Below are 25,510 nucleotides of genomic sequence, written 5' to 3' on the forward strand. Positions count from 1 at the left end.
AGACATTTTTTACGCAAAAAGTCACGAAATGTATATTTTATCACTCAGGAGTTTTATACAGGTACGGTTGAAAAGTTATTACTCTTCAAAGCAGTTAAAACCTTTGAATAAGAAGACTAAGGAAGGAGCATAATGCTATCCATGTATTCATACATGGTGGGCGGAAAAAGCACTCTAGGGTGGGGATCCTTGACAGTTCTGTTTGACGATTCATTTGACACATTTGAATTTGATTTGAAATTTTGTCGATTTGTCAGTCTTTACGGAGCTTATGTTATTTATTATTTATTCTATTACTGATAGTTGTATAAAGGTAGTAAATCTAGATGGAAATTGTGGCAGAACTTAAATTAACAGTGACACTATGGCGATTTATCGAAAAAGACTCTAAAATAGTTGGTTGTGTAGCGTGCGGTAGATCTCGGCAAAAATTGAGTGAAATAATGGAACAACTTTTCGTTAGTAAGTGACTATATAATATACATACGTGTAGTAAACCGATCGTTTATGAAATTCACTTAAATTAACTAAATTATATATTTTTCTTGCATTTTAGTTTTTATTTGTTACTTGTCAAAGATTAGATGTCAAAGAATTTAGATACGTCAGTTTGACTTACCTGCTTCAGTAGCGCATCGGATGTTTGTGTTAATAAATACTTATTATAACTTATCTATTTTTATTAGAATTATATATTTTTATAACAATTTTAATAACTACCAGCATTTATTCACAACGTAAAATAAAACAACAAATTATTGAGTCTACCCCACGTCTACCCTACTTCATAGTTTTACATTTTTTAAATAAAATTAGAACGACACTGATAAACCGGAATTTAAGTCGGCCATATTTGAGGCCCATCGCGGTGTACCTAAGATTTTTGATATGCTCCTTCCTTAGTCTTCTTATTCAAAGGTTAAAACACATGTAGGTGGCGCCCCCTACAATAGGAGTCATATTGACATCAAAAGTAAATTTTTCCATATCAAAAAACTCCCAGACCACCTATTTTTATCCAAATATTGACGTTACTTCAGAAATTATTTGGAAAAAATCGAAATAAAAATTACGAACTTTTTTACTTATTTTTATCTGCAGAATATGCTACCGAGGTTTCCGGAATACAGTTCGGACCATCCTGTATATAAACTTTCGTTACAGTTGAGGGGTTGGAATCTCTAGTGTTACAACAGAAAAATAAAACACTATTCATATTGTGGTGAATAGTGTTTTGATTCCTAAAAGCATTAAAGGTTAGAGCCAGAAAAACGCCTTTCTTTAGTTTAACCTTTTTTTCGTGAGGTTATAATAAATAAACAAGACTATACAAAATACGCTGCCAATTGCGCCATCTTGTCCTTTGGCTTTCCCCTGCCCCTACCTCCTCCGCCACGTCCCCCCCTACCGCCTGCGGATTTGCCGCCCCTGAACGGCCTAGGGGGTCGACTGGCGACGGCCGTTTTCGGCCTGTCGACAAGTTTGGCAAAGTCCTGACTGCAGAACGCGCAGCCTTTCATATCGGTGGCCTGGTTGGGCAGCTTCGATTTTTCCGCTTTGTATTCCACGTTTATCTGTTGGGCGCCGCAGTCACAGCTTTCTTCTAGGACCGTGATTTTTTGAGCGTCGTCGAAGAGGTTTATTATCGTGTCGCATCTGAAAATACATGCAATTTGTCAAATACATGATTACAAAGTCCCGCTTAAGATGGGCTGGTCACGTATGCAGAATGCAAGAAAACCGCATACCAAAATCTCTGATTTACGGTGAGCTTGTAGACGGTAAGAGGAGGCCGGGTGGACAACTCAAAAGGTACAAGGATATTTTCCACGAAAACTTAAAGGGAATTAACAAGCAGAATGAGTGGGAAGAAGCCAAGAACAGTTAACCTAATAGGACTGCTCATTCAGCCAAAAGTGTCTGCCAGGTGCATACGAAAACTCCTCGCTTTGTGACGTCATTGTAGTCCTTGTCATGGTTATTAGTCAAATACGTTTAAATTACCTATACGGAGGGTACCACTTAAATTCCTGTCCCGATGTTAAAGGATGGCAATAGAATTTCAATGCATTTCCTACATAAGTCTATCCTTGTGTGGTAGGAGGTTTGACTAAACAAGGATGAACCTATGTCCTGAAACCATTCGACTCGATTTTCTGTCCTCCTTCAATACTGGGACATAAATTCTCTCATTGCTCTTATGGGGAGGTCGCGGTATAGGTAATTTAAACGTATTTGTTATTAGTCCTTATCCAGCAACCAATAATACACACACGTGCATTATTGGTTGCCGAATGCAAAACGTTCATTATTTAGTTTATTTATTTAAACACCTTATATGTATGCAGTATAGAAAATTAATTATATAAATCGTATTAAATACTCGGAAAATGCATTTTTAAGAACAGCAATACACAGCATCACCTTTTGCAGGCATTCTTTTTAGAGTACTTCCATATTTTGCTTTAAAATAATGAGTAAACAATATCGTAGGCACTTAGTAAGCACTTTGTCACAATCCACAATACAAAATGAACGTATTTATACACTCTATAGCTCTAAAAACTTTAAAAACACCTTTTTCACATTTAAAATTGACAAAATAATTAACTCAAAATTTCTCAGCTGTTATTTTTATAAGTTTACCATAGGCAACTAATAATACAAACTATCATGACAAGGACTACAATGACGTCACAACTGTCAGCTGGAGCGCGGAAAGAGGCGAACGTCCGCCTTATGAGGATGAGCAATCCTATTAGTTTACCGTTCTTGGGAACAAACAGTTCACAATAGTACGGAATGGAGAAGAATTGTAAAGTCAGTTAACAGCGAGAACCAAAAAGTAAAGAGGCAACAAAGCAATGAGATTTTTGAATGTCTGGAGTGCGGTAGACAGATAACATGACGTATCGGGCTTTTCAGTCACAGAAAAGCTCATGAAAGAAAACGCCTTGCGTCATCATCTTCTAATGCGTGTCAAATACTCGTCAGCGAGTAATGGCAGTATGTATGTATCTGAAAATACAGTTTGTCCCGGTTGTTATGAATATTGAACCTTTTTTAGTAGAAGATTGAATTTTTCTCATGTAGTAGAAATTTGAATAAAGAAAGCTCCTCTAAATTTTTCTAAATACTTACTTATTACAACCCAATTTCCATTTTGGACCAGAAGACGGATCTAAAACCAAAATTCCATATTCGCATTCAGCACAATTGCACACGCCATTTGTATTTAGACCGTACACACAAGTTGGATGGGTACAAGAATTGCATCCATTTCCCTTCTTCATATCCCTGTTATAAATCAATATATTACACATGAAATTAAAAATCTTACCATACGATCGGAAAAAAACGACGTCAGACTGAGCTTGGAAACAAAGCTCGCTGTCGAATTGAATATTTAAAATATTAATATGGCGAAAGATATTGAATATCTCTTCCCAGCCAACTTGACGCCGTTTTTTTTTCTATTATACTGTGTTCTGTGTTCATAAATTTTGATATAATAAGATATAACTTACAACATCTAAATAAAGGGAGACAAAAATTTTTGCATTTTATCGCAATCAAACATTGTTTTCAACAAAAATCGATGTTGCCAAATTTATACAGATTGCGTTAGATCCACGGCTTTATCGGTATTTTATTATTATTAATGTTTTTTTTGGGTACAAATAAAAACGGTATACTAAATTATATATAAACGATATCAATTATACTTTTAGTTACATAGTCGAGGGCGTCATTTTTGAATTCATTGACGCCAACCATAGACATATTCAGCGCCGGGCTGACTAAATGGAATTTAAATTTGCCGCGCTGGAGTTTCAGGTGGTAGCTCTGCTGTAAAAAATGTCAAGTTGCCACATTTATTTATTTATTTCCTAATATTGTCATTCGTTTTGACAGTTTATTTTTGTATTACGAGTTTATGGTTTAAATGAATTGTGTTGTGATACTTTAAGTGTAAAAATTTTTACTAGCAGACCTTGCAGTCGAACATTGTTCTTTTTAGAACCTCATTTAGTGCGAAGTGTACAAGATAACTTAATAGCCGTTGGAAAAAACTCATCGCAACCTTATTACAATATTTTGAACGGGAAAAAAGTCATGGCCTTGTATGTCCCTTAAGTGCTGTTAAGGAGGTGAGTTTTGTTGATGTAAATAATTGCTTATATATTTATAATTAATTTATTTTTGTTTGCTGTCGGTCAAGCTTAATCACGTGACTACGAGTGGACACACTTTTATGAGTGGAGTGTTTTGTGTCCCCTTTATTTAGACGTCTTTGATTTGAATCCACTATAAAGGCAAAAAAACTTACTTGAAAGGTGGGTTATTGTAACAGTATGGACAAAACACAAAACTTTTTCCCTTATTTCCAGTGGTCCAACACAACAATTCAAAATCATCCAAGGGACATTTCAATTCCCTGAATAGTTTTATCGTGCCATTTTGAGGCAAACTGTATGTTTCGTCGCACTGGGGACAATGCAGTCTCGCTGGTTTGGCTTGAATATATTTCAAATATCTTCTGCATTTGCCACATCTGAAATACCATATCACTTTATAATAAACTAGCGTGTACCCGCGACTTCGTTCGCGTCGAATTAATCATTTGTAATGGTGATGATAAAGCAAAGCAAGAATTTCCATTAACATACAAACTGCATAAAATTTTCTCACATTTATGTCAGCATGAGAACAAAACAATACGGCGATATTATTATATAAATTGGTAATATTTGAGGGGTAGTTTCATCTCGTTGGAATTTGACTTTCGAAAAATTCATTTGCCAAAAATAAGCTTTTTACATCAAGCAGTTTAAGCAGAATCGTGGTTAATTAATTACCCAACTTTTTGGAACACCCTGTATGATTTTTTAAAAATTTCAAAATATGTAAAAAAACGAAATAAATTATGCGTGTCCAAGCGTTTTCCCGAAAAACTAACCGTTTTTTAAATAACAAATATTGTAATATTTGGGGGACGTTTTCACCCTCTTGAAATTTGAGATTCGAGAAACCCCTCCTTATCGAACCTCTACATCCCACAGTCAATCCGTTTGCCAAAAATCAGCTTTAAACGTCAAGCAGTTTAAGCGGAATAGTGATTACTCAATGGTCATATTTTATGAAACACCCTGTATAATTTTTTAAAAATCTTAAAAACAACAAAATAAAATACACGCGTTTAAGAGTTTTTCCGAAAAACTTATTAATTTATAGGGTTTTAAATAAAAAATATTCTAATATTTGAGGGGTGGTTTCACCCTCTTAGAATTGGAGTTTCGAAAAATCCCTTCTTATCAAACCCCTAGACCCTAAAGTCAATCCGTTTTCCAAAAATCAGCTTTTTACGTAAGCGCTTTAAGCAAGATCGTGATTAATCAATGACCAGATTTTTCGAAACACCCTGTATACATTTTTAAAAAATCTTAAAATATATAAAAAACAAAATAAAATATACGTGTTTCAGCGTTTTTCCGAAAAACTCACCGGTTTTTAAATAAAATATATTCTAATATTTGAGGGGTGGTTTCACCCCCTTAGAATTCGAGTTTCGAAAAATCCCTTCTTATCGAACCTCTACACCCTAAAGTCAATCTGTTTTCCAAAAATCAGCTTTTTACGTCAAGCGCCTTAAGCAGGATCGTGATTAATCAATGACAAGATTTTTCGAAACACCCTGTATACATTTTTAAAAAATCTTAAAATACGTAAAAAAAACAAAATAAAATATACGTATTTAAGCGTTTTTTCGGAACCTTGACCGTTTTTTAAATAAAAAATATTGTAATATTTGAGGGGTGGTTTCACCCCCTTGGAACTGGAATTTTGAAAATTCCCTTCTTATCGAACCTCTACACCCTAGAATCAACCTGTATGCCAAAATTGAGCTTCTTACGTTGAGTGGTTTGAGCAGGATCGTGATTAATCAGTGAGTAAGTCACTTAAGGATTTTATATATTCGTATAGATATGCCATGCCACTCAAATAATTTAATAATTTATACGCGTAAGCATATATGATCTAGGTTTATACGATATACCTTGAATGAGCTTTGCCTGAAGCACTAAGTGGTGAGAAAGAAACTTCAAAAAGTTGATCCATGGCATCGATACTTTTAACAAAATATTGGAATTTTAACTTGAAAATATCTATAGTGTGTTTCAGGACAGCTCCAAAATTAGCTTTACCTAAAGCAATCAAGTTCAATTGTTCCTCAACAGCCGATCTCATTGTAGGCAGGACTAATTGTGCATCAATCTAAAACATATTTGTTTTCTGACACTGAAAATAGAGTCCATACAAAATACCTTGGGTCAACTTTCGTTTAGCTGAAATCAGTTATTAGAAAAAAAAAATTGTCTTTAAAAAGCTACTGTAAACCACGGAAAACATAAATTTTCCTGCGGAAATGCGTAATTTCCAAATTTCGCACTTAGAATAATTGAAATCTGCTATAAAAAATACATTTTGCGTTTTATTTTTAATATTTTTCAGAACATATAAACAAAAAATTTTCCTGCGGAAATAAGCTGTTTTCATTTTCTAAGGAAATTTATTAGACTTTAGAATAGCTGAAATCAGTTATATAAAAAATAAATATATTTTTGCCTTTTAGTCCTTTTAGAAGCATTCACGAATTGAGGAAAATAAAAAATTTCCTGCGGAAATAAACTGTACCCATTTTCTGAGGAAATTTAATAGAGTAAGAATAGCTGAAATCAGTTATATAAAAAATAAATATATTTTTGCCTTTTAGAAGCGTTTACAAACTCAGGAAAATAAAAAATTTCCTGCGGAAATGCTTGATTTTCATTTTCCATTTATTCCTTATTATATTATCAGGTCTTGTAAAGTATATTCCCCTCCACAAGGAAAACACCCTCCACAAAAAGTAACACCCTCCACAAAGAAAAGCTAACCAAAGCAACCCAAATCCTAACCAATCTAATAATATTTTTGCAAAATCACAGTTAATTATTAAAATATAAAAACCACAGCTTAACACCCTCCACAAAGAAAAGCTAACCAAAGCAACATTCCGAGGTATTTATAGTTTACAAGAACCTATGTTATCTATTCTACAAGAATTGTTATTCCTCCGAAAGATGTTTTACCCCACCCAGCACCCCTATTCGCTCCTGGATCCTGTAAGCTTCTAAACTGAAAAATGTATTAAACACAAAGTGCACAAAATGACATTGACACATTTCCGCAGGAATTTTTTGTATTTCTTTGCTCGTAAAGGCTCGTATAAAACAAATATAAGTTCATTTTTCATGTAACTGATTTCGGCTATTCTAAAGTCAAAGCATTTTTTTATGTAAAATAAAAATAAAAAATATCCGCAGACACTTTTTGGTGTTTTTATGTTTAGAAAAATGTCTAAAACACACCCCGAAGACTAGTTTTGATGTAACAGATTTCGGCTATACTAAAGTCCGAAAAATGAAAATGACGCATTTCCGCAGGAAAAATTTTGGATATTTGTACTCCTAACGCCTTCTAGAACGCATATATAAAGTCATTTTTTATATAACAGATTTCGGCTAAACGAAAGTTGAGCCAATACCTTCTGATAGCCATGTACTAAAACAATCCCCAGAGTTGTTGGTTTAAGTTTTCTGCCTGGTGTTACAGTGACATAATTTCTTTGCGAAATGTTGTTGATATGGACGGGAATAGAAGCATCAGTTCCAATACCATGCTTCTCCATAAGAGTAATAAGTTCAGCTTCGGTTAAATAATCAGGAGGTGAAGTTTGATGTTCCGTTAATTTGGCGTTTTGTATGGGCACTAATTCATTTTCCTTTAGATTTGGTAAAATCTCATTTTTACCAAAGGCCTATCAAATGATATAATTAGTATATTGTCCTGTATTAGTAGTAGTGATGTGTCGGTATTTGAGTAACGCGATTTTTTGTAAAGCCGTGTCGCGCTCCACAACGAAGCAGGAACCTGTTACTGAAGAACGACGACCATAATAACGACAAAACTATAAATTATATAAGAAAAAATTGGTCAAGTGTGAGTCGGACTCGCGCACGAAGGGTTCCGTACTATTCATTATCTATACCTACATTAGACACTATATTATTATAAACTTTTTTTCCGATTTAGCTGAAATTTTGAATGCGCGTATAAGTAATTTAAAAAAAAATGAAGAAACACATTACTAAAAATTGTATTAATCAATAATAAACATGTAAAAAGTAAAAATAAATATACAGAGTGGTCCGAACTGTATTCCGGAAACTTCAGCAGCATATTCTGCAGATAAAAATAAGCGAAAATGTTCGTATAAATGTATGTCCTAAAATGCTTAGTTTCGGAAATACAGGGTGTAGAAGTTTCATTTTTATTTCGATTTTTTCCAAATAATTTCTGAAGTAACATCAATATTTTGGATAAAATTTGGTGTCTGGTAGTTTTTTGATATGAGAAATTCGATTTTGATGTCAATATGGCTACTACTTGTAGAAGGCGCCACCTACATATTTTTAACTGGTTTGAAGAGTAATAACTTTTCGTCCGTACCTGTATAAAACTACTAAGTAAAAAAATATACATTTACGGCGTTTTTAACGTAAAAAAGATCTCTTAATAAAAATCGCTACGAGTAATAGTATCTCGAGATATCTGAAATCGAAATTATCAATACCTGTCATCAGTGACATAAATTAAACATGTTGACTAAATAGTTAATAGAGGGAAATCATAAATATGAAATGTTTTTGTGCCAAATCATCACCAATCATCATTTTTCGAAGAAAATTTTATGATTAATTTAAAAAAATTAAAATTTTCCAAATTTATCTTTTTAGTCCAATAACTACCTACTCAACATGTTTATTTTTTTGTCAATAATGACATGTATTGACTATTCCCATTCTAAATATCTCGAGAAGGGTTGCTCGTAACGATTTTTACCAAGAGACATTTTTTACGTAAAAAAATACGAAAATCTATTCATTCACTCAGCAGTTCTATACAGATACGGACAAAAAGTTATTACTCTTCAAAACAGTTAAAACATATGTAGGTGGCGCCCTCTACAAATAGGAGTCATAATGACATCAAAATCAAATTTCTCATGTCAAAAAACTATCAGACGCCAATTTTCATCCAAATATTGACGTTACTTCAGAAATTATTTGGAAAATTTAGTAATAAAAATGAAATTTCTACACCGTGTATCTTCGAAACTAAGCATTTTAGGACATACATTTATAAGAAGTTTTTTACTTCTTTTTATCTGCAGAAAATGCTCCCGAAGTTTCCGGAATACAGTTCGGACCACCCTGTATAAAAATATGTAAAAATTAAAAAAATACGATTAAAAAATAGTCGCCTTGACTAGGATTCGAATCTGCCTTACTACGGCTCCAACGTCATAGCAGCGTAAAGTCCTAACGCTTTAACCACGCGGCCACCGAGGACTTGAAAGATTCTATGTAAAATTCTTACTTAAAAGATAATGTTTAGTGAAAGTACTCTTTTATTTATAAACATTTATTTAATTCTCTTTTTAGTAATTGTTCTTATAGCGGCAACATAGATATCTGTGAAAATTTCAACTGTCTAACTATAACGGTTCATAAGATAGACCTTTGTGACAAACGGACGGACGGACGGACAGCGAAGTCTTAGTAATAGGGTTCCCGTTTTTACCCTTTGGGTACGGAACCCTAAAAACAAAGAAGCAACATGCCCGAAAAAAAAGGAAATTTGTAAACGTACTTTCAATTGATTCAAAATATAATCCCAGTAAGAGTTATAGTCTGCAGAGAAAGAGAATTACATTTTCCAAACACACGGGAATAAAGTAAGACTCATTTTATTTTGATTATCTGACATGAACATTTAACTTCTAACTTTTCCATCAATAAGGAATATACCTATGGTAATCGCAAAACAATTTCCGATGCACGTGATCAACTTTGAGTGACAAGCGATGACGACAGCGCTGCCAGATTGTGATGGATTTATGAGATGAATCTTCATTTAAAATTGACAAACAACATATTTATTATATCGTTTTTTAAAGAGTTTTACGTTTTATTTTTAATTTACTAATTAATATTTTAGTTGATTTAATTGATTTTTTTGTTTTACAGCTTATGTTACTTATTACATAATATTGGCAAAAACTAATCCAATATGAAGATTATTGTAAGCATTATTATGGGTTATTTATTTATTGATGTACATCTTACAACGCCATAAGTGGTAATAACAAGTAAGAGAGAGTGCTATTAATGCTCAAAATAATAATCACAGAATTTAATAAAAACTAACTTTGAAAGTGGTATAATGTGCTTATCAATCAAACTTACTTTTCTGACTGCAGTCAAGGGTAATAAAAGACCTTTATTGTCACGTTCTCGTTCAAAATAGTTTTAAAAAAACAGGGAAGAAATGCTTCGCCATATTTTCAACACACAAATTTCAAGAAATGCAATACCAAAACTGGAAAATTTAATTCTTAAAAGAACTGTTTGTGCTTAAAAGTACATTTAAAAAAACTATGAAATTAAGCAAAAAATCGAGAATTACTCACAAAGATTCAAAAACAACACGATATTATACAAAATAATGACTGACACTAGGATAGTTGTCAAATAATAAAGGACAACATTGCTGAACACGGCGCAATGTAACCAACATAGCGATAATAAAATTCGGTTTAAACTACAGGGGAACTGTTTACATTTTATGCGAATGCCAACATCCTATTGTTATTGTTTGTTATGTTGCCAAGTCTACCGAAGCTTTGTCAAAGCCTTTGTTTATTTTTAATTTTGTATACGTATACTTTGGGGAAATCTTAAGAAAATAATAATATAATTAGCTTACTACATTTGAAAATTTCGATATTTATAATTTTATTTAGTACTTAATAAGATTCAAGTCAAAGATTACAAGAAATATTTGTAAATTTAGTCATTTTTACATCAACCGTTATGATTAATTTTTAATCTGGCAACGCCGCTCTGTTGTTATAGTATTTTCTATAGTAGGGGTTGGTAGGGGCAAGTCTATTGTTAACGTGGTCAACAGTGTCAATCTTTGAATAAGAAGACTAAGGAAGGAGCATAATGATATCCATGTATTCATGCATGGTGGGCGGAAAAAGCTCTCTAGGGTGGGGATCCTTGACAGTTCTGTTTGACGATTCATTTGACACATTTGAATTTGATTTGAAATTTTGTGGATTTGTCAGTCTTTACGGAGCTTATTTTATGTTATTTATTATTTATTCTACTACTGATAGTTGTATAAAGTTGTATAAAGGTAGTAAATCTAGATGGAAATTGTGGCAGAATTTAAATTAACAGTGACATTATCGCGATTTATCGAAAAAGACTCTAAAATAGTTGGTTGTGTAGCGTGCGGTAGATCTCGGCAAAAATTGAGTGAAATAATGGAACAACTTTTCGCTAGTAAGTGACTATATAATATACATACGTGTAGTAAACCGATCATTTATGAAATTCACTTAAATTAACTAAATTATATATTTTCTTGTCAAAGATTAGATGTCAAAGAATTTTGATACGTTAATTTGACTTACCTGCTTCAGTAGCGTATCGGATGTTTGTGTTAATAAATACTTATTATAACTTATCTATTTTTATTAGAATTATATATTTTTATAACAATTTTAATAACTACCAACATTTATTCACAACGTAAAATAAAATAACACATTATTGAGTCTACCCCACGTCTACCCTACATCATAGTTTTACATTTTTTAAATAAAATTAGAACGGCACTGATAAACCGGAATTTAAGTCGGCCATATTTGAGGCCCATCGCGGTGTACCCAAGATTTTTGATATGCTCCTTCCTTAGATCAGCTTTTATTTTTCCATATTTCTTAACTATTAGTGTATAATTGTTTCATTTTATATAAAGGACCAAAATTAGCATTTAAAATGGGTCTACACTGGGAAATGTGTAAGAATTAAAGAATTTAAACATCGTGGAGTGTCATTTCAAAAGTAAGTACTGTTCTGTGGTAATGCAGCATTTCCTTTTATTTACCTCAGAGATTTACCTATTTGTTAATATTTGTTTTATAATATAATATATTATGTATATTATAAGAAGTAATATTTATATTTTTGTTACAATATTGTCCGAATCAAAATCGTATAGCTGTATTTAATTATGAATACAAATAATTGGTATGTTTACATAAATTATAATTGGTATGTTTACATTTATAAAAAATAATGCCTATTTACGTTTTGTATTACTAAGATAAATATTTTATTTCAGGTTTCTGTGAGAGAAAAATTAAATGGTTTTCCCTGTTAGGATTTATTCATAGCATGATATTAAAAAGTCGAGCAAAAGAGAGTTCAAAAACAGCTGATTGTAAGGAATTGAAGAAAATATTTAAAAACTGATGAATTTTCACAGCCATTTATGTCGCGATTTATGGTGTTTCAACTGTTTTAACATCACCTAGGAAATTAACGTTAAGATATTAGGATCCTGCAGATAACTAGATAAGAAGTATGATTTAATAATATAGCCTAATATAGGCTAATATGTACAGATTCAAAGTGTACATGGTGGTGCCTTTCATACGATACGAAGGTTTCAAGGATTTTTGTTGTTGGAAGTTTGTATTGAAATTTTGAGAACATATGGAGGGTTCAGAAGTCAATCAAGTTAAGGGTGGCTGCAACGATGTCCCGTAATCCTGCGGTTAAAACATATCAGCTGGTTTTTATATATAAACACCAATTGTTTTGTTTTAGCAGCAGGATTACGGGACGTCGTTGCAGCCACCCTGTCAGTCATACAAATTCACTTTCATTTCCCTTGAAGCCTTCGCGTCCTATGAGAGGCGCCACCCTATATATATATATATATATATATATATATATATATATATATATATATATATATATATATATATATATATATATATATATAGATTTGTATATATTATATTAATATTATTTTACTAAAATTACACAATAGTTGTATAAGATCTCACCATCAAAAAAAGCGTTAGGGTTGGCTTTGAAAGCAAGATTTATGCCATTTTATAAAATGTAAATTTATATGGTGAATGTCATTGATTGTCAATTTTATTTTTATTTTGCTCACAATGCATTCTCAAGGTAGATATTTATATTCACCAACTTCATGTTTATATTTTCTTTTAGGAATTGAAGATATTCATGGTGTGGAAGTTGTTACTTTAATTACATAGTGCATATGAAATTGGTCCTTTACATCACATTTAAAATCGACGTAATGCTACTGTGCAAAATAGTGAGATGTGAACCCTAGGGAGAGCTACAGAAATAGTTTTGTTGAGAGACAAGTTATGATAGTGATTAGAATCGCATATTCTAGACTTTTACTTGTTTGTGTATAAAAATCGATATATTTTTGAGCTTTGCATATTTAATCATGGCATAGTACAGGACTCAAGTCATATTTAATATCGAGTAGATATAATATCAGATACCTACAAAGAAAAGACACTTAATATAAATATCTACAATAATATATCAGAGAATTTAAAAAGAAAATCACTTTCTATTTCATGTTTTCATTATTAACTTTTGGTTAAGATAATTAGCTGAAGCATAATTATCTTAACCAAAAGTTAATAATTTGTAACTCTACACTTTTTGCAACAGATATTTCGATAATTCGACATTATGAAAAAAAATCGGCGTCAGCCATGGCTATAAAATGAAGATCGCTGTTATTTTATATGTAAAATTATATGGGGAATGTCATCGATCATCATTTCCAAGCCAACTGGACGCCGTTTTTAACCAAACCTATCGTTGTTTATTATGGTATAACTGGTTTGAAAGCTCCATGCTAACAGAAAAGATAAATTTTGTGCTTTTTAATTATACATTATATTAATTATATTATTAATGTATATCTACTGATATTCAATATAAAAATTAGTTGTTCACATGTATCTACTTTTCTTTTGTAATTAATATTATCTAAATAACGAAACATCTTATATAATAGATCCATTAACATTTTAGTTTATCAATCACTATACGATAATACGTACCTATAATATCTTTTAATTATATCTAACTTTTAATTATTGAATATTTAATAAACACATTTTTTTATAGTGTTTGTTAAATATTTTATAGCATATATTATGTATTTATAATAATTTATTAGTTTTATTGCATGAACACATTTTTAAAATTTATTATTAAAAAAATATTTTATCTATGCCTCTAACCACCTACTTCTATATCTCTGGCTTTTACCAGCTTTTACTCATCAATGAAATCTCAAGGATAAATTCTGTTTTGATGCTCTTCTGCTTCGAATTCCCCTACCGCTTTCCTCTTTACCCCGCTGTCCATAAACTAGGGTAGTGGGGGCACTAACCGATAAAACGATGTAGGCACCTCGATTTTGTGAATTTATGAATGACTTGCTCTATCTATTTTTATTGTTAATCTAAGGTTTAAACTAATTTCTGCAGCTTTAATCTAAATAAAATATCTGTTACAATCATTTGCTCTATAAAGTAAAATGAAGAGTTGCTCGGTATCTTAAATTATACAACAAATTTAAACATTTTTGCCAAAATTTCATTTAATCAGGTTTATAGACTTTAGTGACAATTTCGATATGATTGATGACGTGCATCGGAAAATGTTTTGCGATTACAATAGATAAAAACATACATATAGATGAAGAAATTTAGCATATGGCCTAGGATATGGGCCTTAAGTATCTCAAATAATGATTCAAATTATGTTACTTTTTATTGGTTAAGCTGAACTATTTCTAAAGTAAACAGATTTTAAGAAAAAAATACTTATCTTACAAATGTATGCATTTTAATTTAAATTCTAACGGTTATGGTTATATAACGTGTATCAGAAGATATTAATCTAAATATTATTGGCAAAAATATAAAACTTAAATAAATAAAAATAAAAAAATAAAAAAAAAGATGTTCTTCAGTCTAAAGAAAATATGGCGAATAAAAAGTATTGAATACTAATAAATTATATTTTTTGTTTAATAGTTTTATTGTCAAAATTAAAAGATGACATAACTAAATTCTTCTAGCTATCTGCATGTTGTTTATTGTTAACAAATTTGGGGGGTTTATGAATTGTTATTGTTAATACAGAGATAACGGCAGGGAGAGGAGTAGGTAGGTACAGTGACCAGAAATACCGCATAGGCGGGAAAAGCGACGCTTTGGAAGCCGAAACCTCGGTTACAAAATCGCGATATTTCTCTAGAACGGTCGCTATTGTAACGCGACTAATATGGAACCGGTACTGCCATCACTAATTACCTAAGTACCCTTATAATAATTTAGAAACTACTACAAATTCAAAGTTAAACTTATTCACTTACATGCCAAGTCATCACAGTGGTAAATCCTGGATCGATTAAAGTTTTTCCAGTAATATAAAACACCTCATTATTGATTAATATCTTAATTGTTGTGCTTAAATACCGACAGTCTTTTGCCAGCGTTCCAATGAAGTGCCGAGTAATATAATCGTATAGTCTCCATGCGTCACCATCTAATTCATTTCTTGTAGCAGTTTTCATAGGGGTAATAGGCGGATGATCACCTGTAAAAAACTTTGAACTTAGAGGTTTTTAATATTTTCAAAACCTAACCTTATTATTATTTTCAAAACCTAAGTACATTTATTTTAATCGTAGAAACTAAAACTGTATATACAGGGCGCTGTATTCTTTTGTTCAGCAGTTATTCTTTTGATGATAATATTTTTTAATAATGAATTTATACCCTCCACAATACAAGAATCATACTTCTTCAGCTAATGGTAAATTTCTCATGAACAAATGACAACCAGTTCAAAAGGACCCAGTCCTGAACAGTTTTCTCGTTATAATTTGGTTTTAGTATTGTTACGTTTTTTCGCCAGTTCCGTGTGGATAGAAAGTCACAATTTATTTAAACACAATTTATTTAACACTAATTAACAAAAACAATAATGATAAAAGACTTAAAGAACTATTTATAACTATATTTACAAACTTATTTATCTACCGTATTTATTTAGAGCAAAAACAAGAAGCCTCGACCGTAGCACACTGTAGTTTATTATCGTCTGTCTCTTGCGCACCAGCATCGGTACATATATAGGCGTGCGACGGAGTCTAGAACGGTCTGGGCGGTGCTCGAGAATTCTTAGCCGCTGTGTTCTCGAATTTCTAGGCTCTTCTAGGTCATATTAAAGTGGAACTGGTTTCGCAGCACTGCCCCCTCCTTAGATACATGCTCGTCCCGAGATGTACACGGTGAATGAAGGTACTTGCAAAGCTGGCCCCTGGTACATTGAGAAGTCTGGTAGAATAAGCAGTCTACAGTTTTCTCGCCTGATCTCAGCTTTGGGTTGTAGCAGCAAACGAGGATCTAGATTCCCGTAAATCTAAACAAGATTTCAATCATGTTCCGGATTGTACGCCAACTCAAACCATCGAGTCCACACGCCAGCTTCGGAATGGCTAATCGTGTAATGTTGTTGTTTAGCAGGGCTTCTCTCAGTTCAATCAGGGTCTTCCATAGATTGAGATAAGTCGGCTTACTCGGCGACCATTCCTTAGTGACCAGGTAGAAGATGTGTCTTGCTTGGCCATGCGCATTGTCGATTAGCCTCAAGACGCTTCTAATCTCTGGATCCTGTCGGCGTAGTTCTCCGATACGCCCAAACTTCTCATTGAACGTCGCAGCAACTTCTCTGGACATTCGCAAATCTCGGGCCACACAGTGAGCGAGCGAATAATCAGGAGGCACGGAAAAGAGGTCCCGTTGTTCTTCTTTGGTCACACCATAGCGAGCCATCTCACTGCTGTTGTATCGGGCCATGAAGTCGTCAAAGGATATCTCCGAATCAGGGGGATCAAAGCTGCAGGTTCTCACGGTCCCAGCACGATCTTCTATTTCGCCTTGGTAGGGGCTCAAACGGTTGAAATGGACTATTCTGGGTTTTCCTTTTGGCAGTTTTCTAATGCGGTTTCTTGACACAGCTGACATTTCTTGGGGCTAAGTTTCAAACCAGAGCTCCCTAGTCGCTTGAAAACTTCTTCCAAGTTCTTCAGATGATTAACTCCATTAGTCTCTCAAAGGTAGCTGGCGCGTTGCACAATCCAAAAGGCATGACAGTAAATTGCCACAGTCCGGAGCCCACCGAGAACGCTGTCTTCTCTCTGTCTTTAGGCGCCATGTCGACTTGCCAATATCCACTCTTCAGATCCAAGGCAGAGATTATCGTCGACCCCGCCAGCGTGTCTAGAGTATCGTAGTATCGTCTATCCGCGGTAGGGGATAGCTATCCTTCTTGGTAACATTATTGAGCTGCCGATAATCAACACAGAACCTGGTGGTACCGTCTTTCTTCTTTATTAGTACTACCGGCGATGTCCACGGGCTGTTAGATGGTTCGATGACACCCTCTTCCTTCATTTCTCGAAGGACTTTGTCAGCTTCTTCGCGTTTGTGGATTTTTTAGGCGAGTATCAATTTTATGTTGTACTAAATTGGTACGACCTCTCTGCCCTGCTTCTCCTTTATCAAACACAACTTGATACTTGATTATCAGGTTTCTCAATTTCCTACTATTTTCGGGAGATAATCGCTTAACGATTACTAACTCCTTCACCATTTTGTCCCGAATTTTTGAAGTCGAAACTTTGGAGGCTTCCACGCTTCGAATGACTGAGGAGACCGAACAACAGTACCCTAACAGGGTTCCCTTCTTCAAGGATACAGAATAATAATTCGTGTTCATTACTCTTACCCGTACAGTCTTCTTCGCTCGTAGCAGGGCTTTTCCAACAGCGACCCCTCGAAAAATATAATATTGTTATGTAACGTTCACTGTTTGTACGATATTATTTATATACAGGTAATAACGGAGCGTCCGCGAGACGGCGCTACTAGCAATGCTATTGCTGCTGCGGCGGTCCGTTGTGTGGCAAATTAGTGTAGTGTGGCGGGGCACCGGGTAGTGTGGAGTAGTGGGGGGCAGAGAGCATGTTATGGTGGGGGGCTGGCCCCAATTTGGGGCCGTCTTCAGCCTTTTCCTCTTCCCGCCGCTTCAGACACGCGGCTTTGGGGTTCAGGTTTCGCTCTCTGACTTGCTGTTCCAAGGTCATGATAACCTCGACAGCCATGTTAAGTATACCCAATTTGGTCTGTGGCTTGTCCGTCTTTAAATGTGCCATAGACATTCTTCCCAATTCTTTCAGGGCTTCGTTGATATCCCGAATTCTTATCCGTTCCCGGACATTATTGGCCTGTCTACGCTCTTTTTCGCGTATGGCCTTCGTCGAACCATCCTCGTTAGTTTCGTCCTCGTCGGCATTACTTGACTGATATCGCCTAGACCGTTTACTGGACTTAGGACCACTGGTCGAGTTAGGTTGAACTACACTCTCCACAGAACTGGAGAGCTTGGTGTCGCTATCTGGCGGCTCTTTGCGCTTTTTTGTGTTATATGTGGGTCGCTCCACTTTGATAGAGTCCGAGAGGTGGGGATCTTGCGGCGGGGGGGCGCTGTACCCGAGTTGCGTCATCTGGTGGGGAGCTAAACTGTTGGGGAGCTGTCCGAATCCTATCTGTGACTCTGCGAGATTTCTCAACACGTTTATCGCATCATCTAATCTTTCTTCCATTCTTGCACCCTGCGTAGCCTCGGCTTGGTTTCTCAATAAGCCAATCGCGTCATCTAGATGTGCTTCAGGGGCGGCATGCATATTATGTAGATTTTGCGCGGTGTTGTTGACAGTGACAGCTTGCGTATAGTGAGGAGAATGAGGCGTATTGTGATTGGTCAGCCATCCTGTAGGTGCTAATGGTGGGGGTGAACTGACAGGTGTACTTGGGGCCGAACTATAGCTGCTTGCACTGGCTTGCTCCGCGGTAGGATATATCGAGCCCAAACCTTTGGCCACCACAGCGTCCGCATGTCCATTGGGAGCTCCAAAACCTCCTCCACCCCCTGGACCCGCTATAGTTGTCGCGGGGGCGCCGTTAGGCCTTAGGGAGGACATGGGGGGTCCGCGATGAGGCCGTACGCTTCGTAGGCCTGGTAGGTGGCGCCCTAGGCGGATGGCTAGTCGCCTGCCACGGCGTTGGGGGTACCATCGGATCCGAGGTAGTACGCTGAACCAGTGGCGGCGCCTGGAGAGGTGTAACGGGGGGAGTCTGTGAACTCATCTGAGCCATACACCGCTGCCCATTGTTGCCCATCCAAAGCCGTGGCCGCCGTAGGCTGCTGTGGTTCCTGCTGTGGCTTGGATAGGGGTTCCGAGTATTTTTCAGTTATATTTATCGAAAATTCCCATTTTCTAGAGTTCTACTCCACAATTTAGGCCGGTTTGTCCTCCGAAGGTCAGCAATACACCTCCTGGTCGCTCTGATCTGATCACTTGCTCGACATATTCAGGAAATAATGGATGGTATACTTTGTCTGCTAAACCTTTTGAGGTTTGGACTGTGGCAATGTTTATGTTGATTAAAACACTCTGGATATTCTCCTCTTTCGAAGCTTTAATGGCTTGTGATCCAGAATAATCAAACTCCCCAGCTTGTCCTATAGATAAACCATCTGATTCTATTATAAGGATCTTGTTAGGAATGTCAGTTTCAACAGGCACATCGCTGACGAATTTCAGTTTGTCTGTCAGTTTATCTCTGACACTTCTCTTGGAGACTGCACCTTCTTTGACAGAATCCCGCAATCTGTAATTTTCTCCATCCTGTGGTGGTGGTGTATGGAATCTGTGGTTACCACTTCTGTTACTTTCGGGTGAAGCTGATGGGCAGTCGCTTTCAGACGTGACCCCGGTGGTATCGTCAACCGGTTCCTGTTTCTTTTATACAGCATTCACAAGTTTTCCGTATCCCGCAATCTGTAATTCTCTCCATCCTGTGGTGGTGGTGTATGGAATCTGTGGTTACCACTTCTGTCACTTTCGGGTGAAGCTGATGGGCAATCGCTTTCAGACGTGACCCCGGTGGTATCGTCCATCGGTTCCTGTTTCTTTTATACAGCATTCACAAGTTTTCCGTATCCCGCAATCTGTAATTTTCTCCATCCTGTGGTGGTGGTGTATGGAATCTGTGGTTACCACTCAGCCGGTTGGATATTTACTACAGTCTCGTTCGTTTCCATTTGCAGTTGTACCCTTATGAACCCCTGGCTTCGCAATCTCGTTGCGCAGTTACGAAGATTTTGCGCTGTGATAGTTTCATGTTCGGGGTGCATTCTGCCCCATTCAGCATGCAGCCGCACCATGTATCCTCTTCGGCCTGGGCTGCTCTTTTCGTAGCACTCAAGAAGGTCGCTTCTGAGCTCATCAGTCCACTCAAAGCGTTGTCCATTTTCGTTGCGGTTGTCGTCATCGTTGGGCGGTCTGATTGGGGTTCTGCCACCTTGCCCATGACCTCTATCCGAGAGAGATCGGTTGTGAGAGCCCCTTTCACTAGTACCGTTAGGAACCAGAGTGTTAGGTGCGTGGAAAGGTGGTTAACCTTATTCCACACACCCGGCCGACACTAGGAGAAACAAGCGAATTCCCCCTTTGGATGTCACCTGGTTAGGCTGCCGGACCGATTTACATCCTCTAGCTGGGGAGCGTGGTGGCGCTACTCACCAAACCAATGATGTTAGTTGGCTTCCCTGCGCCTATATATAGCGCAGTATAATAGCGCGGTATATATATATATATATATATATATATATATATATATATATATATATATATATATATATATATATATATATATATATATATATATATATATATATATATATATATATAGGCGTGCGACAGAGTCTAGAACGGTCTGGGCGGTGCTGGAGAATTCTTAGCCGCTGTGTTCTCGAATTTCTAGGCTCTTCTAGGTCATATTAAAGTGGGACTGGTTTCGCAACAGTATATTCTCTTGATGATAATAATGTTATTTAATAATGAATTTATACCCTCCAATCCAAGAAGACCCAGTCCAGAAAAGTTTTCTCATTATAATTCGGTTTTAGTATATTCTTTTAATGATAATAATGTTATTTAATAATGAATTTATACCCTCCAATCCAAGAATCATACTTCTTCAGCTAATGGTAAACTGCTGATGGACAAATGCCATCCAGTTCAAAAGGACCCAGTCCTGGACAGTTTTCTCGTTATAATTTGGTTTTGGTATATTCTCTTGATGATAATAATGTTATTTAATAATGAATTTATACCCTCCAATCCAAGAATCGTACTTCTTCAGCTAATGGTAAACTGCTGATGGACAAATACAGAATAGTCATCCAGTTCAAGAGGACCCAGTCCAGAAAAGTTTTCTCGTTATAATTCGGTTTTAGTATATTCTTTTGATGATGATAATGTTATTTAATAATGAATTTATACCCTCAAATCCAAGAATCATACTTCTTCAACTAATGGTACACTGCTGATGGACAAATGCCATCCAGTTCAAAAGGACCCAGTCCTGGACAGTTTTCTGATTATAATTTGGTTTTAGTATATTCTCTTGATAATGTTATTTAATAAACTATAACCCTTGTATATGGATTTTTAAAGTAGCTCAACCTAAGACGTTTATGGATGTAAAGCACCAGATGGCGAGGCGTATTTCACGGTCTTTTACTACAGAAAAATATTTTTTGTTACTCTGAATTTTGAAGCGACCAATAAAAACAGAGAAAATAAAAATCGATAATTTTCCGACTGTGCCAATTGGTTACTAATCGACCAGATACTTTTTATCTATTAGATATGCTATAAAAGCTGGTAATTATACAATTCGACCATTGTAAATACCCGACAAATTCCGCAAGGCCGATGTTTTTCACTGATAAGAAAAAAAAATGTTTGTTTAGATAATTTTCGAGATATTTTTTCTTTCTGAATGCACATTTTTAAAGTATTTTATATTCTTCGCTTGATCTATTATACTGGTCGCACGTATCGAAGTTCTGTTTCTTCTAGTTTTAAAAAAATGTTCTTATTTCTTTGTAGTGGTTGTAGTGTAAAATTAGATTAGTTTTATTAAGTTTAATTATAATGTTTAGTGTAGAATACCACAAATAGTTTAGTAGTGTTTTTATAGTTTATTATTTTGTAGTTAAGTAGTAGGTGAAGGGATAATTTGGTTATTTTTTCTTTCATTTTGATTAATTAGTAAGTTTGATAATTTTTTCAGTGTAGAATACAAGAAGTAGTTGTGTAGTGTTTTTATAAGAGATTATATTAGTTTATTTTGTAGATGAGTAGTAGGTGAAGGTATTTGGGTATTTTTTCTTTTTGTTTTTCTTCTAATTGTAGTAATTCTATTAAATATTGTGATAGGTACTTTATATCTTCCTTCAACTTCGTTGAAAAGTGCATTATCACATAATTTTGGTTTTCTGGTAGTAGAATATACGAAAAAAAATCTGATCAAATTTATTTTAAATTAAATTAATCGAGTCTTATTAATCAAATTAATCTAGTCAAATAATAATAATAGTTAGTTTCTAAATACTACACAGGGTGAGTTTCCTACGATGTTCTCTATGGGTATCTCGGAAACTACTGGAGACTGGAGATAGAGAGTTGGTTAAATGGGGAAAGAATTGCAGTTTTGTGGGGTCATAAATATGCGCCTTTCGGATTTTTCGGAGAAGTTCAAGGCTTACTAGATATTTCGAAAAAAACAAATTTTGGCTATTTTAAAACTTTTGTCTCTAATTCCATTATAATCTACCGTATGATCGAATAAAAACGGTGTCAACGATGTCTATGAAATGAAGATCGCTGTCATTTTATATGTAAAATTATACGGGAAACATCATCGATCGTCATTTCATAGCCATCGCTGACGCCGTTTTTATTCGATCATACGGTATTTTAGACAAAAAGTTTTCACATAAAAGTTGTAGATAATCACATACCTAATGAGTTTGTGTTTTCTGTTTTTTTTTTCTAAAACCTGTCATTTTTGACATATATGACACAAACGTTATGTTTTTTTTATCTATTGGCGATGATGATATCTTGGCGATGACTTCATAAAAAGCGCCATTTTTTAAAGCTTTTCAGCGATATAGGTAGGTATAATATGTTTTTTTCGAAAAATTACAAGTTATAGCCAATTCTTTTCTTTCTTGGCTAAATTCCATACCAATAATACCATACCAATTAGTTGGCATAAACAATGTAAAAAGTTTTATGTTTTCAAAAAAAATATCGTAAAATTCGTAAAGCACTCAATTTAGAATAAAATAATCTAAGAATGAAATGATTCTTTTATAAACCTGCATTAAATCAAATTAAAATAGGTATGTAACTTTTTTAAATATTAATTAACAGCAATTAGCATTATCATAAATTATTATAAATAATGTACCAACATATCGAAATAATAATTTCCTTGTTAATACGGTTTAGAATTCTTAAAATAACAGGCAAAAATAATCCACAATTTACAATAAAATAAAAGTTTTGTTTAAATTTCTTAATCAGCTGATCACTATTTAAAGTTCGCAGAACCCCGGGCTATATTATTACATTACTCTTGAGGAAAATAACGAAAATAATCGATATTTTTGACTCCGCCCCGAAAAGTTCACGATTTGCCCTCCAGTTGGCAGCACATTTTGTCTAGTCGTTTGAACAACTTTAAGAATATATAAACAAGGCTATAACCTAACCTAACCTAACCTTACACCTTTGGGTAGAAAGGTTTTTGATTATAATATATATATATTACTTTCAAAAAAATGTCAAAACACAATTCAAAGAATTTCATTCACACTTTGCTACCTTAGTGACCTACCTGCATCATGTCCTTGCTTTGGTCTACTAATACCTTGTTCTAATATTGCTTTAACTTCATCGCCCCAATCACTACTATTCTGTTGTTGTTTTAAAGTCCCACTAAAAACAGAAAATTACTTCCTTTATAACATTTTAAATTAAAATATATACAGCAAATCAAAATTTTCTGGATATTTTGTAGTTTCTGTTCTGGGGTAACTTATATAACCCTGAGTATAAAGCCGTTCCGCTATCTGCATGGCATGGTGAGGTCCCATTCCCAACCCAGAACTCGCCACTCTCATTAGCTCCACTGTGTTCAAAGCTACTGGACGTGGCTTACTTTTTTCCTTCGCTGTGACACTAACAACCCTAAATTTTATATAAATATCAGTATTATAATGCAATATAATAATACTACACTTACTTTCCTTGCTTTTCTTGTTTAACCAATTGAAGAAACATACTAGCCACATCTTTATCAAAACATCTAATCCTCTCCCATTCTAAAGGTACCTCGTTATCATCTTTCGTCTTAACAGACACTTGCACCACCCAATAGGTTTCCGGTTTGAAAGACTGAATCTCGTCGTGTCTCTGAACACAAAAGCCTAAAGTTGGTGTTTGACATGGGCCATAAGAGATCAGTGATGCATCTAAATCACCATATCTCCCTTGAAAGAATTTTGTCTGGAACCTAGTGAAGGCGCATCCTATTCTTAAGTCCAGTTCTTGACGAGCATCTACACTTTTCGCTTCATTTTCATTCGGATGAGCTACATACATGTATTGTATAGTTAAATTATAATTAACAGTATTTAAAATATACCAAGATTATTAAAGGCTGCCTTAATATCTTTGTCAGTGATGGCTGAAAATCGAGCCCGGTACGTTACAGTGTCAGAATAGACATTTCCATTCATACTCTTAGCGACTGAAGCCATTACTTCAAAACATATATTTTCTCCTGTAATAAAAGGAAATATTGAAATTAAGTTCACGAAATTAAAAAACATACCTTCTTTATCACAATCGAGCCACAAAACGAGAATATCACAACCCTTTGCTTCTGCTGCAAGGAAAGCTGGCATTTTTAGCTTTGGCATGGCTTCTTTTTTCTCGATTGGACATGAAAATAATTCAACCGGGTCTACTCTATCCCAGTTATTGTATTTACCGATAAAGTCGACGCCCAGAACATGACCGCAGACAGAAGTCATCTTAAAATGTGCTGGAGCATTTGAAAAGGTGCCATTCCATTCGTGGATCGAACATGCACCATTGAAACCTTTAAATAATAATAATTCAATGTACGATCATCAAAAAAGTACCGCTGGCGGACCTTTTCTTGAGGTGTTTTTTCCATTACTTAATATACCAGCTAGAGAACCAGCTAATGAAGGCTTTTCAGCCACCATCAACACCGTTTTCATAATTTAACTTTAAAATTTCTCTCTCTTAAACTCAGACTGATTGCTAATAAAGGCTAATATGTAGGGTAATGTAACGTGGTAAATATTTAGCTAAAATTATTGTTTTTAAAAATTAAAAAAACCTTTAATTTAATCTTTTTTAACCTATTTCATAATCTATTTCGATATGACACATGACATTAACTGCTGTCAGACAAAACAAACCACAGACTATTTCAGCTAATGTCAAAAAG

At 34.8% G+C, this 25,510-nt stretch overlaps 1 protein-coding gene across 2 annotated transcripts; it reads right to left on the minus strand.

Annotated features, from left to right (window-relative positions):
• Positions 1–1,276: 1,276 nt before the first annotated feature.
• LOC115885256 (DNA topoisomerase 3-beta-1) lies at positions 1,277–25,464 on the minus strand. Of its 2 annotated transcripts, XM_030904104.1 has the most exons (13): positions 25,422–25,464; positions 25,187–25,367; positions 24,863–25,132; positions 24,674–24,811; positions 24,272–24,620; positions 24,016–24,216; positions 23,864–23,964; positions 15,412–15,635; positions 7,589–7,861; positions 6,059–6,276; positions 4,331–4,555; positions 3,142–3,297; positions 1,277–1,656 (listed from the first exon to the last, which is right to left on the minus strand). In XM_030904104.1, the coding sequence occupies exons 2-13, from the start codon at positions 25,275–25,277 to the stop codon at positions 1,326–1,328; spliced, it is 2,577 nt and encodes an 858-aa protein (XP_030759964.1). In that variant the 5' UTR covers positions 25,278–25,367; positions 25,422–25,464; the 3' UTR covers positions 1,277–1,325. The 2 variants fall into 2 exon arrangements, with proteins under 2 accessions (XP_030759964.1, XP_030759963.1); XM_030904103.1 differs by having other exon boundaries at positions 25,187–25,455.
• Between the last annotated feature and the right edge of the window lie 46 nt (positions 25,465–25,510).

This window comes from Sitophilus oryzae, unplaced genomic scaffold (genome assembly GCF_002938485.1).
Source record: "Sitophilus oryzae breed Bouriz unplaced genomic scaffold, Soryzae_2.0 scaffold_379_pilon_pilon, whole genome shotgun sequence".
NCBI classification, from domain to species: domain Eukaryota; kingdom Metazoa; phylum Arthropoda; class Insecta; order Coleoptera; family Curculionidae; genus Sitophilus; species Sitophilus oryzae.

What these genes read in the sequence shown, in the direction of transcription:
- LOC115885256 (XM_030904104.1), bottom strand. Translation starts at nt 25,277, where the DNA reads ATGAAAACGGTGTTGATGGTGGCTGAAAAGCCTTCATTAGCTGGTTCT. An exon ending in CCACTGTGATGACTTGGCAT is followed by an intron (nt 7,862 to 15,411) that starts GTAAGTGAATAA and finishes ATCATTTGATAG; the next exon opens with GCCTTTGGTAAAAATGAGAT. An exon ending in TACAATAACCCACCTTTCAA is followed by an intron (nt 3,298 to 4,330) that starts GTAAGTTTTTTT and finishes GATTTATAACAG; the next exon opens with GGATATGAAGAAGGGAAATG.